At 49.5% G+C, this 27,280-nt stretch overlaps 1 protein-coding gene and 1 long non-coding RNA gene across 2 annotated transcripts; one reads left to right on the top strand and one right to left on the bottom strand.

Annotated features, from left to right (window-relative positions):
* The first annotated feature begins 4,950 nt into the window (after positions 1-4,950).
* Positions 4,951-10,132, top strand: LOC127334196 (uncharacterized). Its single transcript, XR_007871970.2, has 3 exons — positions 4,951-5,098; positions 5,454-5,558; positions 10,028-10,132. It is a non-coding gene; the product is annotated as an uncharacterized lncRNA (long non-coding RNA).
* A 3,362-nt stretch (positions 10,133-13,494) lies between these two features.
* LOC127334195 (L-type lectin-domain containing receptor kinase IX.1) lies at positions 13,495-22,095 on the bottom strand. The gene is made up of 2 exons (XM_051360620.2): positions 20,519-22,095; positions 13,495-14,446 (listed from the first exon to the last, which is right to left on the bottom strand). Exons 1-2 carry the CDS (start codon positions 21,997-21,999, stop codon positions 13,708-13,710), a joined length of 2,220 nt encoding a protein of 739 aa, XP_051216580.1. The 5' UTR covers positions 22,000-22,095; the 3' UTR covers positions 13,495-13,707.
* Positions 22,096-27,280: the final 5,185 nt, after the last annotated feature.

The raw sequence follows: 27,280 nt of genomic DNA, 5'->3' as shown, positions 1-27,280 counted from the left end.
GGGTCTACCCCCAAGATTTCTCCGCGAGGGTGCACCAATGTAACTTTTCATTCTTTTAGGTTTGTTTAGTACATATACACATGGAGAACCAAAGATTGGGACCCTTTGGCACATATACCAGCAGCTAGAGCCATTATCACACGATCGACGGTGTGCCTGGTCTACTGGTTAGGGTTAGGTGTAGGGTTAGGGCTAGGGTTTAGGGGCTAGGGCTAGGGTTTAGGTTAAAGGGTAAGTATTTATGGTTAGGTATAGGTTTAGGGTTTAGGGTTAGGGTTAGGGTTTATGATGCATGGTTCTGCAGCTCCGGCGTCGTGGTTTAGGGATTTAGAGGGGTTTAGGGCTCGAAGCCTCCCCAGTTTAGGGTTTAGGGTTTAGGGGAGCTACTTTTGCACCATTACACCTTGCACCACACTTTGAAACATAGAATAGGTCCACATGCAAGGTTTGGTGGGGTTCCGGTGCTCCGGCGGTCGTTATCCCCCTCCTCCCCCAAAACAATGGAACGCGTGCCCTGCGGGTCTACCCCCCTAGATTTCTCCGCGCGAGGGTGCACCAATGTAACTTTTCATTCTTTTAGGTTTGTTTAGTACATATATACATGGAGAACCAAAGATTGGGACCCTTTGGCACATATACCAGCAGCTAGAGCCATTATCACACGATCGACGGTGTGCCTGGTCTACTGGTTAGGGTTAGGTGTAGGGTTAGGGCTAGGGTTTAGGGGCTAGGCTAGGGTTTAGGTTAAAGGGTAAGTATTTATGGTTAGGTATAGGTTTAGGGTTTAGGGTTAGGGTTAGGGTTTATGATGCATGGTTCTGCAGCTCCGGCGTCGTGGTTTAGGGATTTAGAGGGGTTTAGGGCTCGAAGCCTCCCCAGTTTAGGGTTTAGGGTTTAGGGGAGCTACTTTTGCACCATTACACCTTGCATCACACTTTGACACATATCATAGGTCCACATGCAAGGTTTGGTGGGGTTCCGGTGCTCCGGCGGTCGTTATCCCCCTCCTCCCCCCAAAACAGCGGAACGTGTGCCCCGGCGGGTCTACCCCCCTAGATTTCTCCGCGCGAGGGTGCACCAATGTAACTTTTCATTCCTTTAGGTTATGATTTAGGGTTAGGGTAAGGTTTAGGGTTAAGGGTTATGGTTAGGGATTTCGGGTTGATCTGCAACTCCCGCGTTAGCAATTGAAGTTGCGTCTACCCCCCTTGATTTTTCCGCGTGAGGTGAACCGGATTGAATCACATATTAATTGAAAAGCATGGGACATATATTATTACATAATACACATTTTGAAAAAACAAGTTTAACATAATTTTTAAATAAAACTTAATGTTATCGATAATTAAAATGGTAAAAATAAAAACTTCTTTGCCGTGCGTAAGCCCACGGCAAAGAACTCTGCCGCACGGCAAAGGGTCCTTTGCCGTGCGCTTCTCCCTTTGCCGTGCGCCATTATACTTTTTTTTTGTTTTTCTAACTATTTTATTTCATCTACTACTTATATTTATTTTGTTAATTAGTTTTTCTTTTTGATGACTATTTATTACACTATGTGAAATACAAAATTAGTCTCCATGCTCATCCCCCACATATATCAGGGTTCCGGTGCTTCGTGGCCGTCCCCCTCCTTCCCCCCCAAAACAGCGGGACGGCGGGTCTACCCCCTAGATTTCTCCGCGCGAGGTTCCACCAATATACCTTTTCATAGGTTTAGGTTTGTTTAGTCCATGGACATATGGAAAACCATGTGTGGTACCCTTTGGCACAGTCTAGCCCCCGATATACCCGCGGCGGGACACTTCACCGTACACGTCCAGGGAATACGGTAAGTGTTATCGCCCGAAGGTGAGGAATGTCAGACCGGGGATCCATGCCATGCACCATTTGGTGAATTACAGCTAGCACCACACTTTGAAACATAGAATAGGTCCACATGCAAGGTTTGGTGGGGTTCCGGTGCTCCGGCGGTCGTTATCCCCCTCCTCCCCCAAAACAATGGAACGCGTGCCCCGGCGGGTCTACCCCCCTAGATTTCTCCGCGCGAGGGTGCACCAATGTAACTTTTCATAGGTTTAGGTTTGTTTAGTCCATGGACATATGGAAAACCATGTGTGGCACCCTTTGGCACAGTCTAGCCCCCGATATACCCGCGGCGGGACACTTCAGCGTACACGTCCAGGAATCTGTTAAGTGTTATCGCCCGAAGGTGAGGAATGTCAGACCGGGGATCCATGCCATGCACCATTTTGTGAATCACACCTTGCATCACACTTTGACACATAGAATAGGTCCACATGCAAGGTTTGGTGGGGTTCCGGTGCTCCGGCGGTCGTTATCCCCTCCTCCCCCAAAACAGCGGAACGCGTGCCCGGCGGGTCTACCCCTAGATTTCTCCGCGCGAGGGTGCACCAATGTAACTTTTCATAGGTTTAGGTTTGTTTAGTCCATGGACATATGGAAAACCATGTGTGGCACCCTTTGGCACAGTCTAGCCCCGATATACCCGCGGCGGGACACTTCGAGCGTACACGTCCGGGAATACGGTTAAGTGTTATCGCCGAAGGTGAGGAATGTCAGACCGGGGATCCATGCCATGCACCATTTTGTGAATCACACCTTGCATCACACTTTGACACATAGAATAGGTCCACATGCAAGGTTTGGTGGGGTTCCGGTGCTCGGCGGTCGTTATCCCCCTCCTCCCCCCAAAACAGCGGAACGCGTTCCCCGGCGGGTCTACCCCCCTAGATTTCTCCGCGCGAGGGTGCACCAATGTAACTTTTCATAGGTTTAGGTTTGTTTAGTCCATGGACATATGGAAAACCATGTGTGGCACCCTTTGGCACAGTCTAGCCCCCGATATACCCGCGGCGGGACACTTCAGCGTACACGTCCAGGAATCTGTTAAGTGTTATCGCCCGAAGGTGAGGAATGTCAGACCGGGGATCCATGCCATGCACCATTTTGTGAATCACACCTTGCATCACACTTTGACACATAGAATAGGTCCACATGCAAGGTTTGGTGGGGTTCCGGTGCTCCGGCGGTCGTTATCCCCCTCCTCCCCCCAAAACAGCGGAACGTGTGCGCACCCGGCTCTACCCCCTAGATTTCTCCGCGAGGGTGCACCAATGTAACTTTTCATTCTTTTAGGTTTGTTTAGTACATATACAAATGGACAACCAAAGATTGGGACCCTTTGGCACATATACCAGCAGCTAGAGCCATTATCACACGGTCGACGGTGTGCCTGGTCTACTGGTTAGGGTTAGGTGTAGGGTTAGGGCTAGGGTTTAGGGGCTAGGGCTAGGGTTTATGTTAAAGGGTAAGTATTTATGGTTAGGTATAGGTTTAGGGTTTAGGGTTAGGGTTAGGGTTTATGATGCATGGTTCTGCAGCTCCAGCGTCGTGGTTTAGGGATTTAGAGGGGTTTAGGGCTCGAAGCCTCCCCAGTTTAGGGTTTAGGGTTTAGGGGAGCTACTTTTGCACCATTAGACCTTGCACCACACTTTGAAACATATCATAGGTCCACATGCAAGGTTTGGTGGGGTTCCGGTGCTCCGGCGGTCGTTATCCCCCTCCTCCCCCAAAACAATGGAACGCGTGCCCGGCGGGTCTACCCCCCTAGATTTCTCCGCGCGAGGGTGCACCAATGTAACTTTTCATAGGTTTAGGTTTGTTTAGTCCATGGACATATGGAAAACCATGTGTGGCACCCTTTGGCACAGTCTAGCCCCCGATATACCCGCGGCGGGACACTTCAGCGTACACGTCCGGGGAATACGGTAAGTGTTATCGCCCGAAGGTGAGGAATGTCAGACCGGGGATCCATGCCATGCACCATTTTGTGAATCACACCTTGCATCACACTTTGACACATAGAATAGGTCCACATGCAAGGTTTGGTGGGGTTCCGGTGCTCCGGCGGTCGTTATCCCCCTCCTCCCCCCAAAACAGCGGAACGCGTGCCCCGGCGGGTCTACCCCCCTAGATTTCTCCGCGCGAGGGTGCACCAATGTAACTTTTCATTCTTTTAGGTTTGTTTAGTACATATACACATGGAGAACCAAAGATTTAGGTTAAAGGGTAAGTATTTATGGTTAGGTATAGGTTTAGGGTTTAGGGTTAGAGTTAGGGTTTATGATGCATGGTTAAGTATTAATGTGTTAGGATTTATGGTTAAGTATTAATGTGTTAGGATTTAGGGTTAGGGTTTAGGGTTAGGGTTATGATTTAGGGTTATATGATTTAGGGTTATATGATTTAGGGTTAGGGTTATGATTAATGTGGCTAGATCAATGGGTTAGGATTTAGGGTTAGGGTTAATCACACATTTCTTGAAAAACATGAAACATATAGTATTAAATAATACACATTTTGAAAAACAAGTTTAATATAATTTACAAATAAAACTTAATGTTATTGATAATTTACAAATAAAATTCTTAGTGTTATAGAAGTGGTAAAAAATGCTTTGCCGTGCGCAGGCGCACGGCAAAGAACCCTGCCGCACGGCAAAGGCCGCCATGCGCACGGCAAAGAGTCCCCGCACGGCAAAGGCCCTTTGCCGCACGGCAAAGAACGGCGCACGGCAAAGTGTGGGGATAAGGCCGGTACCTGGTCGGGGCACCTGAGCCACAAACGCATCGACCTCGCCCTTCACTGCATCCACGCCGCGCCGCCTCGCCCGCATCCACGCCACCACCATCGCCGCTACCATCGCCTCCCGGCCGCCGCCGCCAGCCACGCACACCGCCACCCCTCCCCGCCGCTGCCGCCAGCCACGGACACCACCGCCCCTCCCCAACCATCGCGCCGACCACGCACGCCGCCATTCCCCGTCGCCGCTGCTGCTTCCCCGCCCCTCCCCCCACCGCCGTGCTGCTGCTCCTCCCCCACCGCTGCTGCTCCCCTCCCCCACCGCCACCGCGGCCGAGCTAGCTAGGGAGCTAGGTCCCGCCGCCGCCCCCGCCGCCTGCTCCGATTCCGGCGGGATACGGGAGGTCCTCCACCCTGCTGCCTCGACCCGACGGCCTGCTGACCCGAAACGACGGCCTACTGCCCATTCCGCCAATCTGCCAATCTCTGCAGCAAGGTGTGTTTGTGTGTTCCCGACCCGACGGGTTGTTTGTGTGTTACATTGAAATGAACGCTGTTAGATGTAGATAAATTTGAAAATCTGTGAGCTATTTGTGTGATATTTTGACATGAGCTGGTATTTTATTCATATCATGCATGAAGTTAAAATACTTTGCCTTATGCCTTTACATGGATCAAGATAAGACACGTAAAGCACATTGAGATGCATTGATTTTGTGAAATTTGCATACACGAGCGTACGGAAAAATTTAGGTCTCGGTAGGTCAAAATTAGGGCCATTTAGCAAATAGGAATTTGAGGCAGAATTTAGTCTTGACTTGAATGACTAATTTATTTTTCTCGCTATGCAGACGATGTTTCGAGGTGGACACAGGGGCCGGCGTTGTCGGGGTGCTTGAGGAGCGTTGCCGGAGGGTCATTGGTCTTCTTCGCCGGCTGTCGGTCACGCTTCGAGGGTGAGAATCCGTTCGCCTCTCTTGTACCTAGGTTTTTTCTTTATGTCTTGATCACCAAGTCTGTCGCGATACCTAGGCGTCTCTTCCCGACCGTAAGGGTTACGCGGATAAATATGCATTAGTGGTCTCGCATATTATGAACCGTAACTCTTACGGCATTTATCGGGACAGCCGGCGGATGCGTAGTTGGGTACGTTCTCCGTGCTCTACCCCGATCCGAGACAGGATTTCGGTAGCGCCTCCCCGTTGTTCTCCGGATGCACACCCCTCTCGGCTTTTTGCCGAGACGTGTATCGGGAGAGCAGCGGGGAGGTGCTGCCGAAATTCTGTCTCGGATCGGGGTAGAGCACGGAGAACGTACTCAATCTACGGATCCGGCGGCTGCTAGGAGCCCACCTAGTAGAGTTTCAGGTTGATGCACGCGTAACATAAATAAATATATGATGCATTTATTTCGTATTTGATATATAAATGCTATGTTCGTCTGTTTTGTTGCTGATTAGAGGATGGATAATCGTGGCTGGATGTACGATGGCAGAATCGATCGGTGGAACTATCTTGATGAATGGGGAGAAAAGACCGAGCAGTTTGTGGATAGGGCGTTTGCCATCCCTAGCAGACCTATAAGTGTTTGGTGCCCTTGTAGTAAGTGCGCTAACCGAAAGGCACAGGACAAGGAAACTATGAGTATGCACCTGATCAAGTTTGGGTTCACACCGTCCTACAGGATTTGGACTTACCATGGAGAAAAGGCAAAGAAACGTGCTAGGAAGGAGGTGCGGCAGATTCAACCTAGGGGGGAATATGACACTGGTTTTGATAGGTGCTTAGAAAACTTGGCTAATGGTAATGTGCCTGAAAGCTCTCATGTAGAGGTTGAGACACCTCAGGATGCGGAGACAAGTGAGGACCCGGAGGAAAACACAAAGGAGTACTATGAGGCTCTGTTTGCTTCGCAGAAACCCCTACATGAAAATACAGAGGTTACCCAACTAGATGCCATCGCTCGCCTTATGGCCTTGAAGTGCCATAGGAACTTGTGCGAGAGATGGGTTCGATGAACTTCTGGTCATCGTAGGCAGCCTTACGCCGAAAGGGCACCTCTTGCCGCAAAACTTCTACTATTCGACCAAATTGCTCGGTGACCTTAAGATGTCATCTCAAAGAGATACACGCTTGTCCAAAGGGATGCATGCTATTCGAGAGAGGAGCACGCTGACACAAATTATTGCATCAAATGCAATTCCTCTAGGTACTTTGAGGTAGACCGCAATGGTGATGGTCAGAAGAGGCAGACCACGGTTGCCAAGAATATCCTCCGCTATCTTCCAGTTCTACCGAGGATCCAGCGGCTCTTCATGACCGAGGATACTGCCCAGCAGATGAGGCGGGCCGTGGAAGGAAACAGATACACCGACAAGATGATACATCCGTCGGATGGTACTGCATGGAAGAACTTTGTGAAGAAATTTCCACTGAAAGCAGGTGACCCGAGGAGCGTAGCAGTTGCGATATCAACTGATGGGTTCAATCCATATGGTATGTCGGCTGCAGTATACGATTGTTGGCCGAGTGTTTGTTATTCCCATGAACCTCCCCTCGGCGTACGCATGAGATCAGAGAACATGTTTGTGTCGATGATAATCCCGGGCCCAAATACCCGGGCAAGAACATGAATGTGTACAGGAACCGCTGGTGGATGACTTGGTTCGTGGCTGGGAAGGTCGCGGGATCCGAACATATGACGCATCAAAGAAGGAGTACTTCGATATGTATGTGTGGTACCACACGTCCTCGCATGACCTGCCAGCACGTGCTTTGTTCTGCGGGTGGTGTACACATGGGAAGTGGCCTTGCCCACAAGCAAGTGCGGACAGGCCGTGACTTTCTTACGGCTAAACAAGGGAGGCAAGTATTCATGCTTTGATGAAGCTCGACAGTTCCTTGAGCGGAGGCATGCATACGGGAGTGATGTAAAGAGTTTCAAGAAAGGCCGTGTTGTCCGTGGCCCGAAGCCAATTCCGAAGACCGGAACGGAAATCAAGGCCGAGTTAGATGCTCTTCAGCCTAGCCCTGATGGGAATGGTTTCTTAGGATATGGGGAGACACACCAATGGACTCACAAGCCGTGCTTATGGAAGCTCCCTTACTTTGAGTTTCTCGAGCTCCCGCATAACATTGATGTAATGCACACCGAGAAGAATATCAGTGAAGCCATTTGGAGCACTATTGTGGACACTGAGAAGACGAAGGATAACATAAAGGCTCGAATTGATCAAGAAAGGTGGTGTGATAGGCCGGAGTTGAACATGCAGCCACCTAATGGTGCCAAAAACTTGGACTAAGCCACACGCTCCGTTCTGCCTCACAAAGGCCCAAAAAAGGGAGGTCTTCCAATGGATGAAGGACTCCTTGTTTTTCCCCGATGGGTTCGCAGCCAACTGGATGAGGGGCCTGAACATTGAAACGCTGCGAGTACAAGGACCGAAGAGTCATGACTACCACATATGGCTTGAGCGGATAATGCCGGTGATGATTCGAGGCTATGTCCCTGAGAAGACTTGGCGAGTGCTAGCGAGGTTGAGTTTTTCTTCCGCCAGATTTGTGCTAGGGAGTTAGACACTAAAGTGATTGAGAAGCTGGATGAAGAGGCACCCGTGTTGCTTTGCGATCCGGAGAAGATCTTTCCTCCGGGGTTTTTTAATCCGATGCAACACATGATCCTGCACCTCGCGGAGGAGTGCTTAAAGGGGGCCCGAATTGGGGCCGTTGGCAGTTTGGTCGGGAGAGAGAAACACACAAGCTGCGTCAAATGACCGGCAATAAATGCAAGATCGAAGCATCCATAGCCGAGGCAGTCTGAACGTGGAGGTGGCAAACTTCACCACTAAGCACTATGATCCCAACATTCCCACAAAGCACAACCCGGTCCTCCGTTTAAATGCCGCCAACAATGAAGAAGTACCCAAGCTTAGCATCTTCGTGGGGCTTGGTGGCAAGTCAAGTGGCTCGAAGCCGTACAGAACGGACCTACCTGAGCGGACCATGATCCACTCGTATGTCTTAAACACCATGGTCGAAGTGAAGCCGTACATCGAGTAAGTGCGAACCATTTAATTATTCGCAAACATTCACTCGTATGTTCGTGGCTAACTCTTCCTCTTTTCATCGGTATAGGAAATTCAAGGCTATACATTGGAAGAATACCCACAGGGAGCCTACCGGAAGAATCCAAGCAAATTTTCGATAAGGGAGGCGGTTTCGGTTTCAGTAGCTGGTTTTGTAATTTGGTACTATTCTATCCAAATTAGCTAGCACTTCCTACATTTATCGGTCATTTCTCGTTCTAAACTTCTTGTGCTAAACTTGTAGGCAAGAACTGACAAAGAGATGAAGTCAGAGCTAAGAAAAATTGCTAGGGGCTTTGACCATTCCGTAGAAGCGTTCAACTCCTATGACGTGAACGGGTATCGCTTCCAGATCCATCAATACACAACAAGCCGGCCCAACGCGAAGACAATAAATAGTGGGGTGGTATGTCAAGGTGATGATGGGCTCCATTACTATGGAAGAGTCGAGGGTATATACGAGCTGAATTACGGGTTTCACAAAGGGCTAAATCCCGTCGTCTTCAAATGCCATTGGTTTGACCCACGTCGGGTGAGACGGGATCCTGAAATTGGGTTGGTCGAAGTTGAAAGGAACTCCGTTTATAAGGGAGAGGATGTGTACATCTTGGCAACCCAGGCCTTTCAAGTATTCTATCTCCCGTACGCGTGCAGAAACCCGACAAAACGTCTACATGGATGGGATGTTGTGATGACGGTGCCTTCACGCAATAGGCCGCCCCCGCCAAACAAGGACGATTACCACCGCGTAGACCCCTCAGCAAGGAGTGTCGAGTTTTATCAGGAAGAAGGGCTCCCCGGCCATTTCACAATCGGCTTGCCGACTATCGATGACATGGTCGTAGACGATGAACAAGAAGACGCGGGCATGGATGGAGACAATGCAGAAGATGAAGCTGAGGATGTCTGTGCCCCGGAAGACCTGAGTTTGCTCGAGGCGTTCAAAGCAGGGATTGACCTCGATGCAGATGGACCACCTCCAGGTTTCATTGATGATTATTGGTTCGCCGAGCCTGATGACGATGAGGAGACACGCGGTCCAATCACGGATGGCGACATAGGCTCGATCTATGTAGTAGTAATTGTGAGGCTAGCCTATTTGTAATAACTCCGTGTAATAGAGATTGTCTAGCTAGGTTATTTGTAAGAACTCCGTGCTATGTTTGAGAGAACTCTATGGTAGCTATTTGTTGCTTCCACTAATTAATTAATGTTCATCCTTTTGCATTATTTGTTGCTTTCATTAATGTTCATCTACTTATATTTCTGTTGCTTTCACTAATATTTATCTCTTTACAATATTGCGTACTAATAAACCACTCTCTTCATTTGTGTTTGCAGGTGATTGAAGCATGCCGCCAAAAAAAAGGGGTGGCGGTCTTAAAAAGAAGCTCAAGGACTTGGTAGGTGTAGGGACTTCGAGGCGGGGCCGAGCTACTACCCCCCCTCCTAGCCCCCCTCATGTCGCTCCCACAGGGCGGCCGCGTAGGAAGAATGCGACGCGGGTACTCACTCCTAGTCCTAGCCCCCCTCCCGCAGCCGATGATGATGACGAGGAGGAGGACCAGGAGCACCACGGGGGTTGGGAGGACCAGGAGGAGGAGGTGGGTGGGGAGGACCAGGAGGAGGAGGGGGTGGGGAGGACCAGGGAGGAGGAGGGGGACGAGGAGGACCTCTCGGAGGATGAGGGGTTGGGGAACTTAGTGTTCGATCCCGATCCAAGCCTAGAGTGGTGTGAGCCGGAGGATTACCGTACGTTCCAGCTTTGGAGAGGGCGAGGCCACGTGATAGGAAGCCATATCGGCGTGGGATAACACAGCTCCCCTCGCTGAGAAGCTGGCGCTACAGGCACGTTGTTCTTGTGCCCTATGGAAGGAGGTACATGTTATTTTTTGGCATTTCGTTATCGCAATTTTGTCATTATCAAAATTATTATCACATACATATTGATGTTGTCGTTTCATGGTGCAGCTCGTTCCAGCTTGAAGACCCGACGCAGAGACCGCCACGTGGGTACTCGAACATCCTTGGGGGCCTACTTAGGTGGTATTTCCCTGGGATAGTCAACTTCCCTACTGGTGGCTGCGACGTAGCTTGGAGGTGGGCGCACTACAGCCTCGCGGAAGATCCTCTTGGCCGCGGCACCGCGGCGGATATGGTTGTTGCCAAATTCTGGGTACGTGACTTTTGACTTCTTACCATTCATACACTCTCCTTGGTTCACAATAATTGCACTAATGCCCCTTGTTTTACCTATGTGCATGGTTGCGTAAATACTTCAAGAGGGCCGAGGGCAAGGAGAATGCGTGCGATGATGTCCTACACCAGCTTGCAAGGAAGAGGGTGATCTGGCATGCACTACGAGGCACGTATTCAATGCGTCCGCGATCGGCACGCCCGACCGCTTCGTCCACATGAGTAAGGAGGACGCTCGCGACACGCTCATGCGGCCGTGGCGATACTTGCAGGTATTTGCATTTATGTGTTATTGATTTCTTTATCGCCATGTAGTTTATTTTACCATAATGGGTTTATCTTGTGCATGTAGAACCCTCCTCGATGCGTCGGCAACGACGATAGGTGCTTTCGTGCGATGGTCATGTGGTGGACATGCCCCCGGTACCTCAAGAAGCACGAGGAGGGCAAGGCGAAGCGGGCAGAGATGCGAGGTGGATCGCATATCCAAGGCAGCATCCCCATCTCTCTTCACTGCGAAGGAGGTGAGCAAATTAATGGTTCCTTCATTCTTTGAATTCATGTTATATATTTGTTAACTCCGCAAGGGTGTGTCACTTCACTCAATTACATGTTCTCTTTTGCAGGAAGTCGGGACAGGAGCGAAGCCTCAACGTCTTTGCCGTGCTAAAGAAGATGAAGCAAAGGAAGACGCCTGATCCTGAGACGGGGTCCTTGTGGGTTAACCCGCAATCCGAGACCCAGTGCACGGCGTATGTCTCCAAGTTCAAGCAGAAGCACGGCGAGGACGCCAATCCAGAGGCCGAGGACTTTGACCCGGAGGTCGCGGTGCTTGCGGGAGAAGGCTTGTAGCATGGCAGCCTATGTTTTGTTGACGGGTGCGTCGACCCGGCGAGGGTTCCCTCTCTCCGCCGATCCGTCGTGGTCGTAAGAGCGGCCAGCCTGAGGTAGAGCCCCGGCCACGGGCTTCGGATCTAGCTGTCGAGCGGTTACGGGTATGTTCTTCCTCGGGTCTCTACATTTCCTTTACATGCTTTCCATTGAAATGTTAATGACATCGCGGCAACACAACGTAGGAGGAGATGGCAGCGAAGGAGCAGGCGGCCCAGAGCAAAGGGCGCAGATGGAGCAGCAGATTCTGCGCAGCACTGCAGCAGCAGACACGAATGATGCAAGAGATGCAACAAGCGAGCAGATGATGCGGCAGCGACGAGCACGGATGAGCTGGCTCATGAGCCGAACGGCTCTGTCTTCTCCACCGGAGTCTTCCTCCTCCACCTTACTCCATGTGGATGCCGCCACCGCCCACTCAGACCCCGGGGACACCTATCACCGTCAACAACATGAACATCATCCGGAGCATGAACCTCGGTGAGTCCTCCTACGCTTGTGCCCAACCCGCTACTTGTGCTTGTTCAAGTGTTCAATATGCAAATGCATGTTCATTCCATCAACCTTCTTATAGATTTTATGTCACAAGGCAATGACAATGAGGCCGGCGGAAGTGGAGGAGGACAAGGTTGATGGCATGGTCTTCGTGCACTTTGTCGGATTGTATGCTTGTAATGGATTGTAATATTGGACATTGCACTATGGACTCTATGTAACTTGTGTGGATGGACTATGGACTCTATGTAATGCATGAATATGTGTGTTTGATGTATTTGTGGTGTTCCCGTAGTGTTTGGTGATGTTATGTTGAAGATTATATGAGTATATGCTTTATTGTCAATTGCTATATTTGAAATGCAGGGAATAAGCAAAAAACAGCAAAAAAATGAAAAAAACAGGGCCCTTTGCCGTGCGTGTGCACACGGCAAAGGACATTTGGTCACTTTGCCGTGTGCACACGCACGGCAAAGGGGCCACGTGGCGGCAGCCTGTAGACCTGGGAGGTCCTGGGGGGTGTGCTGCAAAGCACTTTGCCGTGCGAGGTGGCGCACGGCAAAGCGTGCGCACGGCACAGAGCAGCCGCACGGCAACGTATGCGCGCACGGCAAAGAGTTGGCCGCACGGCAACGTACGCGCGCACGGCAAAGCCCCCAGCGCACGGCAACGCAGTGCCGCACGGCACAGACTTTGGCGCACGGCAGAGACCTGGGCGCACGGCAGAGGGCTTTGCCGTGCAAAACGAGCACGCGCACGGCAACGTTGGCTTTGCCGTCGCTACCTTTGCCGGGCAAACTTTACCGTGCGCACGCGCACGGCAAAGCCTTTGCCGTGCGTATAGGTGTCTTTGCCGTGCAAAGTGGCGCACGGCAACGCCCTGTTCTCCCGTAGTGATATTGCTTCTTACAACTTTTTTATCGTGGAGCAGCTAGTTGTATATGCCACCATTGCTCATGCCCTGAGGCGTGTTGCTTTCATACTCGTGCCCTCGCTCGCCCTGATGTTCCAAGCTGTCATCTGTGACCTGTGGCTTCGACTGCATTAGCCAGGATGGATGAGATCGTCACAGTAGCACAGCTCAGAGATGCTGCAAACCAAAACTACGCCGAATGTTCTATCCGAGATCACTCTTAGTTGACGCGGTGCGATAAACCTAAAAACACCTGAAGCCAGAACTAGAACTGGACAGTTCAATTTGACACGAAACGAACTACTACTCGAGTAAAGACTATAACTAATTCAAGTTCAACGTAGGCATCTGAATCTGAAACTGCAACGTTTATGAGTTATTACTATCTTTTACTACACTACACGTACAATATAACATAGTATAAAATATGCGAAAGCGGCAGTACAAATTTGCTGGGCAGATACTTGTTTCAGTTTTCATCTCTAGACTCTAGTCCACCAAGTGAAACAAACTGACGTCTCCTCAGCTATACTCTTGGGCTCAGCTGCTCACCGACAGCCGCTGGCACGCTAGAATTCGACGACTGCGTCGCAGTCGACGAGTACTGCATGGTTACTCCCGACCCGACGGTGGTGGTGGTGTCGCCATACTCCATGCTGGAAGCTCCGAAAGGCTGCAGGTACACGGCCACCGGCATCTTGGGCGGCAACACCGGCATCCTGAACTTCCTCGACTGCAGCGCGTCGGCGGCCTGCCTGATCGCCGGCCTCATCTTCGGGTCGGGGTGCGCTGACCACAGCCCGACGGCCACCACCCGCTCCATCTCCCACTGATCGAACGCGCCGCCGAGACGCGCGTCAGCGGCGTCGAGCGCGGCGCCCCTGCCGTAGAGGTCCCACGCCCACTCCAGCAGCCGGAACACCTGGCTGTCCTTGGCGCCGGCGCTGGGCGGCGCCATTGGCCGCCGGCCGCACGCTATCTCCAGCAGCGTGATGCCGAAGCTGTACACGTCGGACTCGGTGGAGGCCTTGCCGGTGATGATGCACTCCGGGTCGAGGTAGCCCGGGGTGCCCGCCATGGCCGTCATCGTCTGAAGGCTCACGCCGTGGTCGATGAGCCGAGCAAGACCGAAGTCCCCGAGCTTGGCGTTGAAGGACTCGTCCAGCATGATGTTGCTTGGCTTGATGTCGCCGTGGACGACGCACTGGTCCCATTCTTGGTGGAGGTACAGCACCGCTGATGCTAACCCAACAATTATCTGGTATCTGATAGAAAAATAAGTCCAAATCAAGTTTTACCCTTTATCATATCTCATACAAGAACTCCGGCTTAGTTCTGACAAGTACCAAACTATACACTCCCTCCATAAAGATGTTTTGTTTCTTCTAAAATCCTGCCAAATTTGAATTGCTCGGTGCAAAATTAACGCAACGAATGCAGTCGTGTACTACTACCAATGTGGAACCTTGGATAATGTGCGACCGAGAGGATGTGTGCACTCAATGTCAATGGTGTTTTAAGAGTTCAAATCGTCACTTAGAATCTAAACTCTGAAGAAGTTCTGAAAGTAATCGTGTACGAGCGCTGTTGGTTGAAACATTAATGTGCTAAGTTTATCGAAAAATGGATAATTTCTATATATACGAAAATTCAAGAGATGAAATCCCAAAACAATAATTTTAGCTATGCACAATATTGAGTAGGGATCTGATCCTTTTATATATATTTTTTCAAATTTTACAATCATATTTAAAAGATTTAAAAAATTCTAAATATATTTCTGGAGACGTACCTTATGATGTATCCTACAAACCTGTAAAATCTCAATAAAAAATATTTTGTATTCCGAAGTACACAAAAATGAAAACTATATATAAATTTAAGTATAATGAGCAGTGCGGTTTTCAAAATTCCAAAAATTATCAAATTTTGCGAATTTTATGTAACCTGGAATCTGACTACTTATAGATATATGTTTTAGATAATTTTGAAACTTGTAAATATGATTTTTGAATTTTATAAAATAAAGGGGTCAATATAGCTTAGGTGCCAAAGATAGGTTGTGACACAACCTTATGCTATTCTTGTATTCACAAATCATCCGATATAGCTACCAAAAAGGAATTTCACATTATTTTGAAAATTGGAAGTAAGTTTGCTCATGGGTTCATATATGCATCCCCCCCCCCCCCCCACCCCCCATCAATAATTCTAACACATAAGATACTTGACAAGATCATCCTACGAATCACAATTCTAGCACAGTCTAGCTAGCTAACACAAATATACAATAGATGGTTATGGTGAGTTTCCTGAACTTCACCAGCGACGCATAATCTTAGTGTTGAGGAATTATCGATGGTCATTTCGATCTCGTGTTCACTTTTTTCTTGATCCCAAGGACGAAGATGTAATACAAAACCGTGAAGATGTCATTTATTCCGCTCCAAGAAACTTTTGGCGAAGACTGGGAGAGGATTGGAACACGGATGAAGAGCTCAATGAAATGATTATTGAAGCTAAAAATAGATCTTCCAATATCTTCTTCAAAGAAGCCATGATACCTGGTTCCTGGAGCCTATAAAACTAGAGGAGTAAGATCATATTTGATAGAGATCAGAGGGACATGGAGGTTCTCTATCTTCTTCAAGAATTCTATCTCCATGATCAGGCATAGGGTTAAACCCAGTTTCAAAGAGCGTATGCAAGACTGGCTAGACCTGTTGTAATTTCCTTATTTGAACTCTTGGACTGTTGGGACTTTGTAAATTGTTTACATTTTATAAAAATGAAACGACACAGTATATGTGTGTGTGTGTGTGGGTGGGGGGCTGCTTCCCCACTATATTTGGTCCAAAAGAAAGCCGGCGGAAAAACACACTATGGCTAGCTGGGTGAGAGACTCAAAATCAAAATAATATGAACATAACCCCATTGTAATTACAACTGCCAGCGATGGCGGAGCTTGATGGAGAATTACTGTTGAAGGGAGCCAGGCCAAGAAAATAACTTATGCTTAAACATTGAAAATATTTGATATTACAATTGAGGAGATCCTTAAGCATTTATCTAGAGTGAGTGTGTTATGTGTGTGTTCTCGTGGGAGGGACAGCGTGGCTCCTATAGTGTTGTACCCAATTAACAACCATCTTGGTGTGCCCCAAATTCGACCTGATTATTGTGCCTCGGGTTTGCCCTAGTGAAGACTTTCCCAGAGTAGTACTAGAAGTCCCACATTGTGTCGGTTATTCAGACGTCCACAGGTCAGGCCATCACCTTGTTCAATGTGGTATTGTTGTGCAGCCACACTCCTAGAATTGACGATGTCGAGGTCCTCGATGCCTATATCCTAGCTTGAGCATGATTTTGTAGGGGTCAAACAAAAGTCTTTTAAAAAGAGTCGAGAGAGCCAATTTTATACAGTATATATTTGCTGGAATTGTGTTATATGTGAACTGATGTCATTGAACTTTTTTATGAGCTAGGGGCCATAGCCCATGGGGCCCCTTTGGCCTCAACATGTTCCATCACTAGGTGTTGGACTTGTACTCCAAACAAAAATGGTTAACTCGTTTCACCTAAGTGGGCTAAGATTTGAAATTATTCCGAAAAAAGCAAATTGGTCTGCGCAAGAATAGATTGTATTTTGGTGAACTATACTAATCTAAAATGATTTCCTCGTTCATGTGAAAAGTTAGCATTTGGAAATCATGGAGCTATTTCCCATCAGTGGTACCACTGATTTTAGAGGAAATTGATGAGCTTATTTCTTGCTTTTATTCAGTCTGCTAGTGAACTGCTAATTTCGGGGGTCACTGTTGTGCTAAGTTTGCTAGTACGTGGTGGGAGGTTCTGACTTCTGAGTTGGCTCATATCTAGTAAGACATAGTTTTGTGGTAATAAGCAACCTCTGAACGTAGAACTTCGTAACTGAAGCTGCTCATAGTGTGCAGTTTCAACTTCTAATTCTCCTTCTCAATTTTTTTTTTTTTTTTTTGTAATTCTCAGATCTCCCCCAAAGACGCTGGTGGGACAATCAGAATGATCCATTTGTTTCTTAGTACCCAGTCTCTTAATTATTACTCATTGGCGTCTTAAGCTACATAATCTCTCCGTTCTTGAATAAGTGTACATCTACATTTGTCGTAAATCAAACTCATTTTATTTTGACCAATTTTATGGGGAAGAGCTCTTTTATGGTGATTGGCACGGAACTTTGGTTCCGTCTAATCGAATTATGGTTCCATCTAATCTAATTTTTCGTGACCATTGATTAAATCAGTGATAAGTTTCCTGTAACTTCTACAATGCTATGATAATTCTGAAAGGACGTTTTAGACTCCAACTCATCGAATCAGTATCAAACCAAAATCAAAAGCTGATAGAAAAGAAAAAGGGGCCAAATCAGAACAGAAACGAGTCGTGTTCTTCCCACGAGCAACAGCCGCCGCCGCCCCGCTGCCTCCGCTGCCGTCCCGCAGCCTCCGCCGTCACCCCTCGCCCCGACGCGTGGACTGACGGCCACGGCCTCTCGGTCGCACCCCGCTCTCCTCCGTCACATCCGCGAGGCGCCACCGCGAGCCGCCGCCCCAACCCCCGGGCCCCACCCCCCCCGCCCTCCCCCGTCGCGGGACTCACAGCCCGGCCTCTTTGTTTAATTGGAGATTTCATTAATTGATTTACAATTTCTTTGTTGTATCCAGATGCGGATATTTGATCGCAATTGCGAAATTCCTCATGGAGGACCTTTCTGTGATCTGATGTGGAGTGACCCAGAAGAGAGAGAGAGACATGGGGTGTTAGTCCCCGTGGAGCAGGTTGGCTTTTTGGCTCACGAGTGACAAGAGGTATATTGATGTTTTTTATTCTAGATTGTCTCTATGATGTTTTCATCCAGTACTGACTGCCTGTTGTCCTAATGAACTTCAACCATGTTAACAATCTTGAGTTAGTTTGCCGGGCTCATCAACTAGTCCAGGAAGGTCTAAAATACATGTTCCAAGACAAGGGTCTTGTAACTGTGAGCTCTCAGTTTTCATATCTCAGACTTGTTCTTGAACTTGTAACCAGTTCCGGGTGCTCATTTTAATTTATTTTCCAGGTGTGGTCTGTACCTTTTTTTTTTATGTAACCATATATTTCATTAGACAATCTGTTTGAGATTACACATATGGTCACCACACAAGACAAACATTTGTATCAAGCAACTTTGCACAAGAAAACTCACAAGAAGTAAAATTACAAGTTCACCCTTGGAGAAACCTATGCCTCGCCGAAACATCGTCCATTTTCCTCCACTGCCACCATGGTAGAGCTGGAAAAAGAGGCGAACAACCACCATACATAGATCTGGCAGAGCACAATCGCATTCAAAGATGCTTTTTGAGCCGATGAACCGGGTCGTCGCAGAGGACGAGCCCGAGATTTTGTGGCACGTCGGCCGGGGATCTTCCCCGTGGTCACCAGATCCCAACACCGTCATCATCTCCAGACTCAGTTGAAGAAGACAAACGCTGCCGCCTGCCGTCATCCTCACACCCAAGTGCAAGACGCCAGACATAACTGCAGTAACCAACGCAACCGTCACCCGCGAGAGTGCCGAACGCCAACCGCCAGACACGAATCTTACCAGATCCGAAGACCGGCGAGAAGACCAGGCCACCTGCCCTCCGATATCACCGGTTAGAGCGACACCGAGATGGAGAAAGAGCAGAGGCCCCGCAATCTTCTCCATAGAACGGCGGCCCAAAAAAACACTTGCCAATAACTACTGGCCGAAGCCGATACTCCGGGGTCCCCACCCCCTCCCGTCACCGGAACGGCCAACGGAGGAGGCAGGGACCGGCGGCTGGCCGGTGTAGTTTGCCGGCAGAGATCGCCCCGTTGTCGGAGCGGTTCCTGGTTTCGTGGGAGCGGTTCCCTTTTCTGCGGTAGGTTCTGTTTATCAGATGGAGCCGCATGGCCTGAACTCTGCACCTAATTATTGTTACAGATGTGGCAACGTTGCTTCTATACTGAGCTTCGGCGAAAATATGGTAGGTCATTCGGTATTTCTATGTCTTATGGACTTCATCTCTTCTAGTTCAGTTACTATCTTCAACCTGCAATAATCTGCTATCGATATTTCATTTGCCTTCAAAACCTCAAAGAAATTGTTCCGCTCATGCTTTGAATCCTTTGATAGGTGTCAGCGAAAACTTTTACGGCTAATATCAGTGAGATGTACAGTGGCAATTCAATTGTTTTGTATATGAACTTAGAAGATCCTAATAGCGTAGCCAGGTAGAAAAAGCTTGGCCCCCTCCCCTCTATCGCCGAGCTCGCCGGAAGGTCCATGGCCTCTCCTCCGTCGCTGGGCAGAGCTCCGACGCGGCCCTCTCCCCTCCGTCGCTGGACAGAGCGCTCCCTCCCCTCCGTCGCTGGGCAGAGCTCCGACGCGCCCCCCTCCCCTCCGTCGGTGGGCAGAACTCGCCGGATATGTGGCCTCTCCTCCGTTGCTCGTATCCAGAGAGTGAGAGATGAGAGAGAGCGGGAGATGGGAGACAGAGCGGATGAGAGAGTGAGAGAGATAAATCGGTGAGTTCTAATTTTTTTTGGTGAGAATAGTACGAGCTTCAAGATATGTGCATATATGATCAATTTTTGTTGCTTTAAGATTTGTGTATTATCATCGGATGATTTGGCCGCTTAAAAGGATGGTTGTTTTTTTATAATATTCGCAATATATATATATCAGGTTCCGGTCCCACCGAATTTGGTCCCGGTCCCGTAATTTTGGTTCCGTGAGTTTGGTTCCGTCTAATTATCACCGTTAGATGGGGGCAGATGGACGGTTATTAAAAATATCAATCACCCTAAAACTTGTATCAATAAACAATGATATAGTTTGGTGCCCATCGCCTTTGCTTTCTAGGTTAGTTTGACTTACGGCACTACAAGCTCCGTTTTTTATTTATTTCAAGTTTCTATATTTGGTTAAAATCAAATTTTACAAAGTTTAACCAAAAATATAGAAGAAAATATTAACATCCATAAAGCCAAAAGCATATACTTTATGCAGATTCTAATACCATAGGTTTTATATTGTAAATGTTGATATTTTCTACTAAGTACCATATATTTTATATTGTATATATTGAAAATTTCTACTAAGCATTTAGCCATACTTTATAAAGTTCGAGTTTGACTAAATTTAAAACACGAAGAAAATAAAGATAGAGGAAATTCAACTGATTCGAAGATATTTCTAGCTGATAATAAACTGGGGTCATTTAGTCGCTGCAAGAAATTAAGTTAAGAATACGACCGGTATTGATTGATAGTCCAAGAAAGCATACCTAACTTGCCAAGTCAGAGCCGTCTCCTGTTTGCTGTAGAGGTACCCATCGAGGCTGCCGTTGTGCACGAGCTCGTAGACCAGCAGCAGCCTCCTGCGGCCATGGCACCAACCGATTAGCTGCACGAGATTCCGGTGCCGCAGTCTGCTTATGATCGTGACCTCGGACCTGTACTCCTTCCTCCCTTCTGTGGACGCCCCCCTCAAGAAGACCTTAATGGCGACGTCTCGGCCACCGAGTTGTTTCATGTGGCCCCGGTACACCGACCCAGACCCGCCCTGTCCCAGCTTCCCATCCTCCGAGAAGTTACTTGTCGCCGCCGCTAGGTCGGCGTACGGGATGGGCCGGGGTCCCGTGCTGGAACCGAAATCATCGTCTTTGTCCATGTCGAGGGAGTCCGGGGTCATATCTCCGGCGAACATGTCTTTCTCCTCTGATCGCTCGTTTCTCCTGCTCGCGCGGCGGAGCAGCACCCCGACGGCCACGACGAGCAGGAGCACCAGCACGGCGGCGGCGGCGGCCACCCCGTGAATGAGTTGTACGGTGCCTTTCTTGGTTGAGGAAGTGGATGGGAGGGACGTGTCGTTCCTGGTCGGGAGCGTGGACTGGAAGGAGCACGAGAGCACCGTGTGTTTGCTCCCGAAAACGTCGCCGGTGGCTGCCGAGAAGCCTACCGTCACCTGCGGTGGCAGAATGCTTCGCAAGTCGACGGTGGCAGCAAGGGTGTAACTGGCGCCACTGGTGCCGCCGCTGAGGACGACGTCCAGCCTCGTCGTCGCGCTATCGTAGCTCACCGTCGCAGACATCACGCCGGCGTCGACGAGGCTGTCGTTTGGCAAGATCTTGTAGTTTCCGCGTGAGTCGACGTTGTTCACGTCTACGCCGATGTGCCGGCTGCTCGGATCCCAGTCGTCACGGTAGGTGTCGAACTCCACGGCGAGGAACATGGCGCCACCGGACGCATTGGCGGAAAGCGTCGTGGCGCCGTCTGTGGGCACCAGGCTCTCGCTGAAGAGCCCGAGGCAACCGTCGTAGGAGTCCTGCGGCAGGTCAGCCGGGTACGGCGCGAGGAAGAACGTCATGCCGTGTCCGGCGTTGCTGCTCCGGTTGGGCAGAGACTGGATGCTGAAGTTGAAGGTGGCGTTGAAGCCGGCAGCCTCGCCCGTGACGCCGTCCCAGAGCTGCACTGCCTGCTTGTACAGCACGCGGCCTCTTGCCCGACCGCCTGCCTCGTCGCCGAGGAGCTCGATCCTGCCGGCGGCGGTGATCATCGCGTCGGCCTCTGGCTTGAAATCGTCGAGGCTGAATGAATCGTAACTGAAGGAGAGAGCGGTCGCATGATGAACGTAAACATGGAGGAGCAAGAAGCACAAGACGAGTAGATCAGTCGCTGTTCTACTCGAGCACAAGCATGGCTTCAGAGCAGCCATTGCTGTTTTTCTGAATCTTGCACCGGTAAAATACAGCAGTCGTGCTAACATGCACCCTTATGTAACTGAGTGAGTAAAATAGAGCAGCAGAAAAGTCTGCACACTTGCGAGTTGCGAGTGACATGTTAGGACCAGTACACCACATCTTGTGAGGGCCCGATTCTACCATTCACGCTATCTAGCATGCATACTTCACATCCTCTTATTTTTAGACCAATCCTAGAGATCAGCCTGTAGCTACAACCGGTTATGGTACACAAATTTCCATTAATTCGAGAGTAGGGTAGGATTTTTTTGTTACATCATTTTACAACATTTCTCTACAGCGTGTCAAATATCTGTTCCTAAGTTATCAAACAATACATGAATACATATGTAACATTGGTGCAATCTCTCTGTATCATGTAGACACAAATCATTGTATCAGTGTGTCCATACTTGGACAACAAAAATGAGAAACACATGTACCAAACTCAACACCTATGTAACATCGACAAAATTCCCAACAAAATTGATCTTCGCTGTGGACTATAGAGGCACAACCACGACAGCCACGACAGATTTGACCTTGCCGGCCACCAATCTGCTGCGCTGACGTGGTGTGGCTACTTCGGCGGCAGGGAGGCGGAGGCTCCTGCAGGAAGAGCGATGGGTATCCGCAACTTGTGTGGTGTGGGTGCTCGGGGGGGGGGGGGGGGGGGGGGTATGGCAGTAGGAGATAGGGGAGGTCGCGGCTCAGACAGTGGCGCACAACGAGCATGAGGGACGGGCCCTCCCGGCGGCGGCACCTGGAGCAGGGGAGCATGAACCTCCCAATAGTTGCACCAGGAGAAGGAGGACGTGGTCTCCCGATGGGTGGCGTGGTGAGGCGGAGCTCGAGCTCACTCGATGAGGCACTCGCAGACACGGTCGAGGAAGAGCGCCGCCATCTGGTCTCGAGGAAGAGCGCGGCCGGTCGTGCTCTTGGTCAGCGCTGTGCTACCGATTGGCCAAATTATGTGCATGCTTCGCGGATCCGAGCACGGGGATGTGTCGCCGGGTCGCGATTTAGGTGGGTGGTTGTCGCTGTGAGCTGTGGAGTCAGGCGGAGAGGGCCGGTTGGCTGGACAACGATGTCAAGACTGGGCGGCGGCGGCGCAACGTGTGTGGGGGTATGGGAACAGAGTGACGAGCGGAGGTGCTGGTCTTTGTCCGGATCCAAGAGATGGAGAGAAGAGCGTTGTGTTTGGATGGAGAAGATAAGGCAACGAATCGTCTGTAGATACATACAGTTGTATTTAAGACTTTTCCTTTTTTAAAAACAATACAAAGGCTTGTCATTTCCCTTGATAAAGAAGAATATAACACAAAAAAATCGATCAAAACCAATACAAATGCACCAATGTCGTTATAAAACACAATCACATCAGACACAACCACCGACCGACATGGCCACATGCTAACTGTCAGCCACACATATCAACGAGGGACACCTCCGAATTTGACAATGAGCTCTGCAAGGTAAATATGTTGGGCTTGCACAAAAGGTCAGTGGCGGCTTGCCATTGTCACCACCTGGACACGCTCCGCCGCACCCCCAACTCCACAAAAACACATCGGAGCACATAAGAACCAATCGAACACACTGAAAAGACTAGCTACCGAATCCCGAGGCGCGACCCATCATTGTTGCCAAAGTGCACGCAGCGCCCTCAAATATCAGCCTCAACATGATGCCATCCTTTCCCCAAACTGAAGTCGGCTCCCAAATGATGGCCCCAAGGAGGAGAACGGCGCAAACAACGTCTTTGAAAGTATAGAGATGGTAAACCTAGAGGGGGGAGGGGGGGTGAATAGGTTTCTACAAATTTTAATTCTTTCTTTGCAATATTAGGCTTTGCGGAATATAAAGATGAGCCTAATGCAAACTAGGTGAAGCAACCTATATGAGGATACAACTAACTCGAGCACGAAGGCTCTCACAGGCAGTTAAATCACAAGTAAGGAGTTCGGTTAGAGATAACCGATAGCACGCGGAGACGAGGATGTATTCCCATGTTCCCTTGCTTTGCAACAAGGTACGTCACGTTTGGAGGAGTGGAGGTCCCACGAAGGATTCCCCGCGCCACGAAGGCTCACCCTATTCTCCGGAGCCTATCCCACGAAGGAATAGCTCACTCACTTGTGGTAGACTTTGAGGTAGCCTCCAAACCTTCACAATCTTGCCCGGAGCAAATCCACAGCCCGGATGCTTCCGGACTCCTCTTGCCTACCTAGGGTTTCCAAGGAACCCTAGGAAGCAAGCTTCTCAATGAATACAAGGGGGAATGAGATTTGGCTTGGTAGAACGGTAGATCGGGTCCTCCTCTAATGATTCCCCGGAGGGATTTGAGTTTGGGTGGAGGAGGAGGGAGATTTGAGGCTTTTGGTGTTTCTAGCAATGGAGTATGAGAGAGAGAGCTCAAGAACAGCTTGTAGTGTAGTGCCTAACTGTTCAGAGGTAGGAGAAGACCTATTTATAGTGTTCTTCGAAATACGGCCGTTGGTCACTTGCCACATCAGCAGATTCTTTGAGAAACCCGGTCAACCGGATTTGGCGCCGGACAGGCCGGTCCACAGCCCGGTCAGACCAAGACCGGGCAGACCGGCCGGTTTCCAACCGGAGCTGGGACCGGGTCTTGACCGGGCAGGCTTCTGAGCTTACTGGATGGCGCCCGGATGTCACAGGCGCAGAGTCCGGTTGCTGACCGGGCCGCTCGGTCTGGTGCCCGGTCAGACCGGGCCGTGGACCGGATCAGCCGGTCCGAAACCGGGCTGGTGACCGGACGCAGACTGGAGGGCTCGCCTTCTTTACTGGAACTTGCCCGGATGGCACCGGTTCTGGGTCCGGTTGGTGACCGGGCTGCCCGGTGCCAGGGCCGGTCCGACCGGATCAGTGACCGGCCAGGCTCAGAAAAACTAGCTGATTTTTCGTCGAATTGGGGGGGGTCTCCCGTTGCCTTTTGTTCCATTGCTACACCATCATACCTCTTTGGCTAATACCTGAAAGTCATCTTGTAGGCATGTATTAGTCCAAATACTCTAGCACGGTGTCATAGATACCAAAATAATGGATAAGGGTAAAATACCCTTACAATCTCCCCCTTTTTGGTATACGATGACAAACCGAGCTAGAGTAACACATAGATATTATGATAAGCTCTAAACCTTGATTCCATATAAGATATTACGACAGCTCCCCCATAATGTGTGCACTTGGAGAATTTGCGTTTGAATGCAAAGTGCACCATTTGTGGAATATGAGAAGCTCCCCCAATATCTTTAGGAAACAAGCATGGTATGGACAAGTATATCAACATATATAAGCATAAAGCATGATTATCCATAAAGCATGATTATCCTAACATAGAGTAGCACACATAATAGTCGTCCATACATATCCATACATGAATTATTCAAAGGAGCAAATGGTTCTTGAGAAATCAAAGCAAATACGCACAAGCCATATAAAATCCAAATAAAGCAACTCCCATGGCTTGTGACAATGAAAGAACCCCGTAATTCTAGACTCTACTCTCTTCTCCCCCTTTGGCATCGGAACACCAAAAAGGCGAAGAAAAGAGGAGAGATGCTAGCGTCCCATCAATAGAAATGGGGCCCCGCGGATGGAGAGTTGCCATCACCATCCCCATCGTCATCCTCTTCATCGTCATCCTCTTCATCATCATCCTCATTACCGTCATCATCATCCTCTTCATCATCATCATCAGCAGGAGGTGCATGAGCAAATCTAGGAGTAGGACCACCAAAGTACAGAGAAGGATCAAAGTTCTGGAACATCTCATCAGAAAGAAGAGGCATCTCCCAGTTTGGTGCGTGGACAGGCTCCAACTCAGGGCCAGGAGGAGGGATAGGCACATTCCTAGCAGCCATGAACTCATTTTGGCGCCTCCTTGTCTCTTGGTTCAAAGAGAGACTTTGATGTGCAACATCATTTGTATTTTTGCACATCTGCCATAAGCAAGAGAAGAACCGTGCGACACCATGCTGTGGGCGTCGAGAGGAGCTGGAGCTAGCATGGTCATGGCGTGCCTTGGACCGGCGCTCAGAAGGCATCATTTCAGGAACATCCGGGCTATCACCTTGGGCAGGTACTTTGAAAGCTTCCAGCCTGACCCGCTCACCTTGAGTATTGAGAGGTGCGGGCACAACCTTGTTGATGAGCAGCTGAACATACTGGGCAAGATTAGGAGTCAACCTCTCACGAACACAGCGCCGTAACTCACAGTAGATGAGATCACAGCCATCAATAAGTTGCCGATGCTCAGGTTGACAGTAGTACATCAAGTTCAGATGATATGCACGGCATTCACTTGTATCGCCGGACTTGCTGATGAGAGTCTCACGGAATAGCTTGGCAAGTAAGAGGTAGGAGTAGTACATCCCAGAGATGGTGGGAGGTCCAGGTGTGGGTTCCGGCGGATAGCAACCGGCAATGTCCCCACGGTTGAACTTCTGCTGAGAATATATCTTGAAACCAGAAGCACGCCCTCCACCAAACCCCAAAGCGTCACAGAAATCAAGATAGTTGCAAGTGTATTTCTGTTTGCCAGTCATCCAAGTCATAGTCCGAGCTGCATCATCATGGAAAAAGACTGTGCAGTGAAACTGTCTCACCAAGGTTGGACAATAGCACCCATCAGTAGGTGTCAAGCACATAAGATCATACAACCCCATCCGCCTCAAGGTCGCAACCACAACCGGTGGCTTCATACATTCCAATGACATCCTTGATGGCCTTGGGCATAACAATGGTGCCTTTCTTCATGTGCTCGCGGGAGTTATAGAAGTCATCCCACATGACTTGCTGTGTGTTGGTCCAGAAAAACTGATCTCCCCCTGTGTAAGTGGGTTCCTCAAAGCGATAGGGGTTGGACTCTCTGAGTCTTCTCCATGCCCCAATATGTACATTACCAACATGGAAATCTGGCAGTACCTCATCACCATCCTGTGCTGCATGTTTATCTTTCCTCTTATTGGCAGATGTCTTGGTTCGGCCTCCAGTTGAGCTGCCACCCATAGTCTGAGGAGCACGACCAGTAGAGCGCCGTGGTGGAACCCCGGAGCGCCTCCTCGCAGCAACAGGGCCATGGTCCGCATCAGTCCATTCATCACCTGTGAATCAGCAAAATAGGGCGAGGATAGCAAAGAGGTAAGTGTACATGTCATCAGCATATGTGAGGAAGCCAAAAGCATAGCCTATATTCAAGTGTTTCGACGAGATCATGCGAAAAAGCTGGGCGAGCCGGCGCAGGGGCCGGTCCGACCGGACGACAGACCGGACGAGCCGGTT

This window comes from Lolium perenne, unplaced genomic scaffold, assembly GCF_019359855.2.
Source record: "Lolium perenne isolate Kyuss_39 unplaced genomic scaffold, Kyuss_2.0 unplaced26, whole genome shotgun sequence".
NCBI classification, from domain to species: Eukaryota; Viridiplantae; Streptophyta; class Magnoliopsida; order Poales; family Poaceae; genus Lolium; species Lolium perenne.
Note: the sequence above shows the minus strand (reverse complement) of the source record. Positions and strands in the feature narration are given on the sequence as shown.

Coding starts and splice junctions, on each gene's coding strand:
- LOC127334195 (XM_051360620.2), bottom strand. CDS start 21,999: ATGTTAGCACGACTGCTGTATTTTACCGGTGCAAGATTCAGAAAAACA. Junction 14,447..20,518: donor GCTCTGACTTGGCAAGTTAG/GTATGCTTTCTT, acceptor TTTTTCTATCAG/ATACCAGATAATTGTTGGGT.